The sequence below is a fragment of the Morone saxatilis genome, unplaced genomic scaffold (assembly GCF_004916995.1).
Source record: "Morone saxatilis isolate NCDOM2014 unplaced genomic scaffold, NCSU_SB_2.0 Contig7, whole genome shotgun sequence".
Classification (NCBI taxonomy): Eukaryota; Metazoa; Chordata; class Actinopteri; family Moronidae; genus Morone; species Morone saxatilis.
Genome location: NW_023340246.1, coordinates 14032698 through 14041797, shown reverse-complemented (window position 1 = coordinate 14041797; position 9100 = coordinate 14032698). Strand labels below are relative to the sequence as shown.

Here is a 9100-nt window from a genome sequence, read left to right as displayed (position 1 = left end):
TTTCATTAAAGAAGTGGTCTTTATTACAGCAAAGAAGCCAAACATTACAGACAAGAATAATTATGAACCATGAATATCAATTCTATGCTCAGACTGGCCTCTCATCCAGACACCTGCTTCATTCACTACTCTTCAGGGCCATTACTTCAGATTTATTAAGGAGGAATTATGGGCATTTTAACATGATTTGCTCCTTAGTTTTTCCCTAAAGTGTGTAGTTAAGAAGGTTGACATACTATTAAATGATTACCAGCCTTATAATTCACTGATTCACTTCCTCTCTCTGCATGCTATAGAGATTACCATCAGTTTTGTCCAACGAGACATCGTACCGCTGTATTAGTATAGTGTTATAGCCTCTGAATTCTCTCTCCGCTCTTTGGGTCGGACCAGAAATCTGGAGGAAAAAAACAGAAAATTGATGTTCCACCAGCAGAATAAAGTTCTGTATTCAGTGGAAACCATAATGCTTTTCAAATAATATCTGTCAAAATTTGAAGTTGGATCCTCCAGGAGTACAATCTCTGACTTTATATCTACAACAGAACTAATGTTCTGACATTGCATCCATCATCTAAATCTCTACTGCTCATCCAACAATAGAGCCTCTTATAGCACTCATGATAGTCTATTTACATCCTTAACAGTAGACCTGGGCTACTCTTGTTCCAACCACGTGGAACCTCTGACATTTTATTTACAATAAAGTTGTTGTTTTGTTTTTTTTATCTGAATCAGTTTGTGCACAACAGAAACACATCTGGTAAAGCCTCACAAAGAATTCATGAAGCATTCTGATTAATAAAACACACTGAATCATGGTCCAAAAGGTATTCAAAACATTGATCGTCCATGAGAACGCATTCAACAAAGCCCTGGTTGCGATCTAAGATGCTGTTAAAATGCTTGTATCAACAAGGAAATTCAAATGATTAGGCACAATAAATGTTTTTTTGTTTCACAGTCCTGCGTGTTTCACTCACTAAGCCTGTTTGCATCACTGAGTCCGTGTGTATTCAGGGGTAATGTGAGTGAGCAGGGTATGAGGATGAAGATAAACAGCTTATCCCAACTAAGACGTTAAGAGGGATAGGCACTATTATCCAAAATACTCTGTGCATATAAATGCACCGATGTTCTACTGACCACAAACAGAGCAAATGGGGGCTTTTACACAAATAAACCACGGTAACATCACAGAGAGTTTCATTAAGTGAAAACAAGACAATACTACTGAATTCCACCTAAATACTGAAAAACTACGTCTAATGCTTTAATATACAGCTTCTATCAGGGGTTCTTAAACTTTTTCTTCACTGACCCAAACTGAGCAGATGTAGCCTCTGACCTCGGGACCCATTATGGGCTCATTAAATCAAACTAATACTCTCAGTACTCCAGAGGAAACAGAGTCGCAGCCCAGTTTTGCGTCCCGAGCCGCAGTTTAAGAAACGCTGGTGGTAAACATGGAATGAAAAATGATTGTTCTTACAAGCAATGCAAGTAAACAAACAATAAATACAAACAATGTGCTTTATCCATATAGACATATTTACACAAAGTCTTTGGCTTATGAATAAACATCAGCTACAAAATAATAAAAAAAAACAAGGAGGAGAAAAAAAATTAAAAAGTGTTGGCCACCAGTGCACAAAACGAATGAGGCCTGGGGTCAGTTCACTTCCAATTCCATTCAAACCATAAATGGACATTGACCTGTTCACGAAAATAGCGTGCATCCTCAGTCTTTTTCTAAGAGTTAATATGCCGATTCCCTCGTACCCAAAAACCCTGTTCATATTTGAAATTAAACATCCCATTTGTGAATTGGCTGAATTGAAAGTGCATTGGGCCCAGCCCTGAAACAAACATGATTATGCTAATGTAACATGGTTGAACAAAATCTTAAGTATTCAGTATTTTTTTTTTTTTTTTTTTTTACAATTTGGGGTACAAAGAAGACTTCTATCCAGTAGATCAGTAAAGCACAGAAAATCCGCTCTGCAGCCCACAGTGGCTGCAGGAAACATAGACAATGACACATATCACACTTGTTCGAATGGAATACATTTGAATGAAAATCCTACACATTTTTTTAAGTTGCCACTTCATGATGTTGTAAAAAAAAAAAACACAAAACAAAAATGAATCTAAAAGCCTAATACTCCCCGTGTAAACTTTTTTGTTTCATTGTGGGTCTTGTTGGTCTAAAGTTTCTTCATCTAATTAGCAAACAGACATTTAAGGTTATTTTCTGTGTCTTTGTACTCTGTTATCTGACAACCTTCTGTATGTAACCAACGCAAATTGGGTTCAAAGTGGCTCTTAAGTACTTAAATCCATAATAATGCTCTGGCTCAGAGTTCACTGAAACAACCAGTAAAATAACATGAAGATGGCCGCTGATGTATGGAGTAGAAAACAGAAGCATTCACAGAGTTTGGCCAGGCTGTAAGTTTTAAGTTTCTTTTTCTTGTACAAAAGTACTGGCTGCAAAATATTCAAACATCACCATGATGAGATGCCCAACACTGTTAAGTTACTCAGAAATTAGCATGAGAGCAGGAATGTGTGACCACTGAAAACTAGCACTTGCAGTTATTCAAAAGCTGTGGTTGCAGCTTGCAAAGGGGAGAGGGAGACATCTACAGTGCACACTGAGTACTGCAGCTGACACAGCATGAGGCATCAAGTCCATGGGAGGGAGGTGGGGGAGGGAGGGGGCTTGTGGTGAGACGTTTAACATTTAAATGGGGCCCAAAACATACAGGGGGGCCCGCTGGCACTCAAAAAAGCTGTACAATAAGCGTAAAGGAGGAAAAGGAGTAACATATCCCCCCCGTGTTGCGCTCCCAGCAGCTCCTTTAGTTAAAAGTCTGGACTTTTTTCCCTTTATTTGGATTCTTCACAACGCTGCGCGAGGAGGAGCCGGTTTTTGCTTGTGCCATTTGTAGGGGCACAAAACGGGTGCTACAGAACGGCTGCCACAGAGGGGAGTCGGGACCAAGCGAAAGCAAAGGATCAAACACATGGGAAGTGAAAAGATGTTCTGCTCTTCTTCACCTCCTCCTCTTACTCCTCCTCCTCTTCTTCTTCTTCTCTCCTTTGTTTAAGAGGACTCGATGAACTCCAGTGCCAGGTCGTAGCTGAAGCGATACTGTTCCTGTAGACAAACACGGACACGTGAACTTAACTTACCATCTGGGTGGTCACATGTTCATATTTTGGCTTTTTATGTCTGACAAGTCTGATATGTTGTATATTCATAAATATATTTAAATTTTCACAATAAACCAAACCACTTTTACTGTCACTCCCTGTGTCTTACCGGAGTATCCACCATGTTAGGTTTGCTGTTCCTCAAGGTCTTCACGGCGTGGAAGACATCGACCACGCTCTGTCTCTTGGCCATCTCACACACAATGCTGCTGGCGCAGAAAACTCCACTACGCCCACCTCCATTTCTGTGAACACAGGGACAGTAGTGCAGAGATACGTGACAAAATGCACAATTTAACATTGCATTCGTAGTTTTGCCACCTCTCACACTGATTTTGGCACAAATCATCCTGCTTGTCAGTACATGTTGTACATCATCAGACCAAAACAAAACTAAATTAGAAGTGTAACTCTGAGTCTTTTTTTAATTATCACCAAATGCTAAAAAAATAACTGCTATTAACTACTATTGCTCAAGTGCCTATATGTCCTTATTAGACCACTGCTAAATAAAGACCTTTTTTTATCCTTTTTATCTTCACTTGAACAAATTATCAGATATTTCTGCTGATTGCTTTCACACTCCATCTCTAAATGGAGATCTTAAAAGAAGTGTATGAGACAGTGTATTTTTGGTGTGTACTCACAGGCAGTGCACGATGGTTCTTCCCTCTCCCTCCTCTCCCTCACGCTGCCACTGGTCGACTTGCAGGATCAGTTTGAGGAAGGAGCGTTTGGAGGCGGGGACTTCTCTGTGTCCCGCCCACCCCAGGTACTGGAACTGACGGACCATCAGGTAGCCTTCCTGAGGCTGAGAGATCGAACAACACACACATATTTAGAGAGATGAATTCGGTTAAACAGCAGCTTTGACTTTTCTGTTGGAAGTAATGAGTTAACACTGTTTCTGTTTGTTTCATTTTTCAAAAACACATTGAGGCAGCCTAGTTCTGCCTGAAGCAAACCATAACACAACAGCATAATATGAATCTACTAACCCTGGTGAGGTTGCAGACTCTGAAAAGTCTGCTGATAACGTCACAGTCCATTGAGCAGGACATACATTCCACCTGGACGGGACCGTAACGTAACATGCCCTCCTCTGGCCAGTACTGGGGACAACCCTGAGCACAAAGTTACAGCAGTTAGACACAGAATATAGACAGATACTGAGATAAATGGCAGTGCAACATTCAAAGTTTTAAGCATTTTTTTACTCTTATGCTACATGGCTGATGCCTGATTGAGGTCTTGGTGAGCAAAGGACAATTTTCTGCCTTTGTAGACAGTAAAGTTGTATTCTAAACTCAGAATTTTGTAAGTCAAATTGGATTCGGCTGTTCAATACAATGATTTGACTATTTTGTTCCTTTTTTTTTCAGTTCAATGCCACACTAAACTCCTCTTATCAGCATTTCCTGTGGTGGAAACGTGTGTCAGGTTTTAGCGTAACTCACATTTTGATCATCTGTGATATGAAAACATCAGATTTCCACACAGTCAGGGAAAAGTGTTGATGATGTTGGGGCTACACTGACATTTTAATTCAATATTAACTTTGTAATACAAATTTTCAGTAACTGCAAGACAGAATAATTTCCTTCAGTATTATTTAAGTTTCTCTCTGTTCACAGACTTAAGTTTAATTAGATGTTTTATTTGATGCAAATGACAATAGAAATCATTCAAGTGTGGTGTGCAAAGAGTTTTTACTTCACAGCTTTAGGAATGGCAGTGTAAAACATTAAAACTATCAAAGGATATCTGCAATTGTATCTGTTTTATTTGTAATGTTAGTTACGTTGTGTCTGTGTATAAGGGTATATACAGTTGATGTATGTTTACAGTATAATAAAGTTATTAAAGTTATACCACTATATTTATTGATGTTGTTGGGTGGAATCTTTATATTATATCCAAAATATCATCTTTATGAACATTGTGAAATTATGAAGTTATGATATTAAGGCAACATAAACCTGAATTACCTGAGCCAGGTCAATCTCATTCAGCATTACCAAACTGGTACATCCATAGTCATAAACCAGGCGCCAAAAGTCTTTGACAGTGTTAGGCAAAGGATGCTGGGTAACAATGAATGCAGCAGGCTGTCTGTAGCTCTGCAGACAGAAACAGACAAACACAATGTCAGGTCTTTCATACACACAGCTGTGTCATTTTGTCTACAAACTCTCCATTTCCATTTCGGTACCTAATTATGTTTATCTGTCTTTTTATTCCATCTTTCTTTCTCTCTCGCAAACATACACACACTTTAAAACACAAACACCAAAACAAAGTGGGACATTTTGAAAGGGATAGCAGGCAACACGGGTGATGTTTGGTCACATGATCATGCAGTGGGCCTATTAAATGTGAGGGTATGGGGCATGCATTACATATACAAACACACACTACATCTACATCTATATCTAACAGGGTCAGTTAACTTCATGGTCAGTTTAAGTTCACATTAAAAATGTTTCTAATCGCCAATTTATCAGCGACTAAATAAAAGAGGAAATCAAGCAGAAGTCTCACAGTTTCACTTGAAGTAATGAACTGACTGAACTGAAAGTGAACTGAGCCCAGCTCATCCTGAATGAAAATGTGCAGCCAAATGTGTGACATGGGTGTGAATGACTTGTAATCATGAGGAGAATCTAATGTGGGGGTCAGGTTCAGGATTTAGGGTGTAAATGGCTTTGCTAAACATAAACCTGGTGGCAGAATGACACTGAAGCCATGAAACAAATCCAGTATTGGAGATTTAAAGTAAAACCCCATTACCTGGAACTCTTCTGACAGCTTGATTAGAGAGAGGCCAAAGGTAAGTAACTAAACTTTGAATGTAAACTTTTAAAAAAAGGGGACTGAATTCCAGACGTTTTACAGCAATTACAGTATTTTTGTACTCCAACAGCTTTGTTGGAGAGAAGCCAGGTTTCTTTCCACACCATGCATGTATAACATCTTGTGTTTCAACCATTATTATAAACTCACATACTGTATCTACAGCCCGCCCCTTAATACCCCCCCTCCTCTCTGTATAATGTCTATGAAAACAAACCTGCTAATAAACATTAAATTGTAATTATGCCTGACAATGACCAGATATTTTTATCTTACCTTAAATATCTCCCTACATAATGACTTTGTTTTTCAAGTCATGGTGCATGGGCAGCATGTTGAGACAATGTCAACTGTTGCCAATGTGAACAATGTCCTGCAACAATGAGGCTGTAAAAGATTGGGTGGTGGCCAGAGAAGCTAGTGGTCTTTTCAGAACCTGGATTTGTCTCTAGCCTTCTGCTGCTAAAACCACAAACACAGCATCACACAAACAGGGAGGGGAGTCTGTGTGTGTGTGTGAGTGTTGTCTGTATAAACACATGTGCATAAATATTTAAATGTAAATGTGTTTCTCTTAATTAATAATTTGTGTTTAACCTCTTAAAAGTGTGTATCATTTTCAACAACTATGTGATTGCAGTTTGGGACATTATACATTGTTTTTTTGTTTGTTTGTTTGTTTTACTTTTTCGTGTTGCATATACTAAAATTTTGTTAAAAGCAACACATCTGCAGGTCTAAAGGGCGATTTCCACAAGTTCCCTTTAAAAAAAGAACACACAATGTGAAATGTCCCAAACTACCTTTGCTTGATGTATTGAAAATAACACAGCCTTACTGTATGTGCATGCGAGTGTGATATGGACTTACATCCATCAGAGCAGCATTGATATAGTTGCTGCTTTCTCCGTCTATTGTAATGAGGAAAGGAAGGCATCTGTCAGGAGGAAGGCCGTCCATAAAGCGGTTCTTATCTTGGTTTCTAGGCAACAATGCGATGCTGCAGTCTTCAGGTTGAGGCTGAGGAGTCACCGAGTTTAATGTCTGGACAAAGAAAGAGATGTATATCATATAAGTTAGTGCATAAGCATTACTTTCCTATGTAAAGTTGGGCATCAAAGATTCATTAAGATAGAAATACATCTTAAAAGCATGTCCATGAAATATGTTGTGTTGCTGGTACGTTGAAGGTACGGTTGAGTTTTTTGACCATTATATATTTTTTGCAAGGGTGTATAAATAAAACACCAGCATTAGCAAAGAAAACGAAGACTGTTAGCAAGTAAACAATGCAGGATTTAAAATACTTTAAGAAGGACATGCGTTCAACATGTTTGTAAGTTCTCAAGGATGAACACAATGCATTTGTGTGACAAAACAGCATTATAACGAAGTACTGTAGTGCAGCAGACACGCCCTGACCAACAATCTTAAGGTGTATGAAAACATGTTTGTTTTGTACAGACCACAAAAAAAAAAAATTCACATCCTTATGATTTTAATATTTTTGCAGTGAAAATTAAATTTGTGATGCAAAAATGATCATTCCCACACTAATCATGAGTCAGCTGTCAAAAGATGTTTTCACCATATCTAATATAAACTGAAGCACAGTGTGCCTTCAAGATCAGCTGCACAGATTTGGCCTTATTGTAAATGTACTGATGTGGCTGTTTTGACATGTCTGACTGTTGAGAATTGGCCAGGAGAGAATTCAGAAGCTGATCATGTCATCAAAACGTGTCTGAGCCTCTGATCTCCTTAATGGAAACACTACAATCAGATTTACCTGGAACTCATCCTTCAGATGTGACGAGTTGGTCTGCGAGTCGATGCGGATCAGCTCATAAAAAGCAGCTTTGAACTCGCAGACTGGTATGGCTGTTTCTCCACATAGACACGCCTCCAGTATGGCATCATGGATGAATATATACTGCTCCTGAAGACATATAAGTCAAGACATGCATATTATCACATACATACACATCTTTCTCGCCTAGATAAAAACATTGGCAGTACAGTCAAACACATACAGCTTGTCGCACGGATAACACAAACAGCTGTGACACCAAATGAAAGTGAGCATGCTGACAGTGTGAGTGAGTGATGACTGATGGGAGATGGAGCTATGAATGAGATGACAACTGTCGAGTTTTGGTTTACTTCACCTCAGGAAATTGTAGTTTCGGATCTTTCAAGCAAATGACTGCAGCTTCAGTTCAGTGAGAGTGAACTGAAGGCGGCTTTGGTGAAAGACTGAATTTGATGTGTTATCTGATGGATGATGAACTGTTGGGTAGTATAAATAATACTATGATATGATATATAATGATAGTAACATGGGCAAAAAGTGTCCATGACAAAATGTGTGGAGCTTGTGCTCCTTACATCAGAAAAATGACTCTTTTTGTCTTGTTGTCCCAGTAGTAACAACATATAGACAATTGATATTGTTAGCAATTTCATGATTTAAAAAAAAGAAGCAAAAGGGATGCATTAAGTTCTTCTTTGGGGGTTTAGAAGGGTCACTTTGGGATGGAGCTGCTACATTATAGGCGCAACATGCATTACATATCTTGATCCTACCACTGGATGGCGCCAAAGTAAGATATTTTCAAATCCTTGAAATAGTAGCTTTAAATAAATAAGATGAATTTAACCTGTTAGAAATAAATAATGCATTACATCCTATGTTTATGTGATGAGATGACATGTTTATGAATGGGTGGCATATGTAGTCACTTCAGCCTACACCATGCTGATGGCTGAGTCTTACAGCGAGGGTTCATATTCTAAGATGTGGATGCAGATGGAGGATGGGTAATGCAGTCACCTCAGTCTGTACCATGTTGATCCTCCTGGAGCGAAGAGCCTTCACACAGTTGTAGATGTCGACCACTCCTTCTCTCTCTGCCATGTCCAACATGATGTCAATGACTATGAAACAGCCTGTACGCCCTGCTCCAGCACTGCAGAGAGAAACACAGAGTGAGAACTCATCCTTTAGGGCTATTATTGAGAGAGAAAA

General features: G+C 38.9%; 1 protein-coding gene across 14 annotated transcripts in view; it reads right to left on the bottom strand.

The window, feature by feature from the left end:
- The window catches only part of ptprk (protein tyrosine phosphatase receptor type K), a 108558-nt gene continuing 99458 nt past the window's right edge, over window positions 1-9100 (bottom strand). For 13 of the 14 annotated variants that reach the window (XM_035678313.1, XM_035678311.1, XM_035678312.1 and 10 more), the window contains 8 exons: window positions 8906-9041; window positions 7862-8011; window positions 6943-7116; window positions 5208-5339; window positions 4218-4343; window positions 3867-4030; window positions 3329-3464; window positions 3110-3163 (listed from right to left, as the gene is read on the bottom strand). In XM_035678313.1, coding sequence (XP_035534206.1) covers window positions 3110-3163; window positions 3329-3464; window positions 3867-4030; window positions 4218-4343; window positions 5208-5339; window positions 6943-7116; window positions 7862-8011; window positions 8906-9041 — 1072 coding nt within the window. Of the gene's footprint in view, window positions 3164-3328; window positions 3465-3866; window positions 4031-4217; window positions 4344-5207; window positions 5340-6942; window positions 7117-7861; window positions 8012-8905; window positions 9042-9100 lie in introns of all 14 variants that reach the window. The other variant, XM_035678310.1, reaches the window with a different exon arrangement.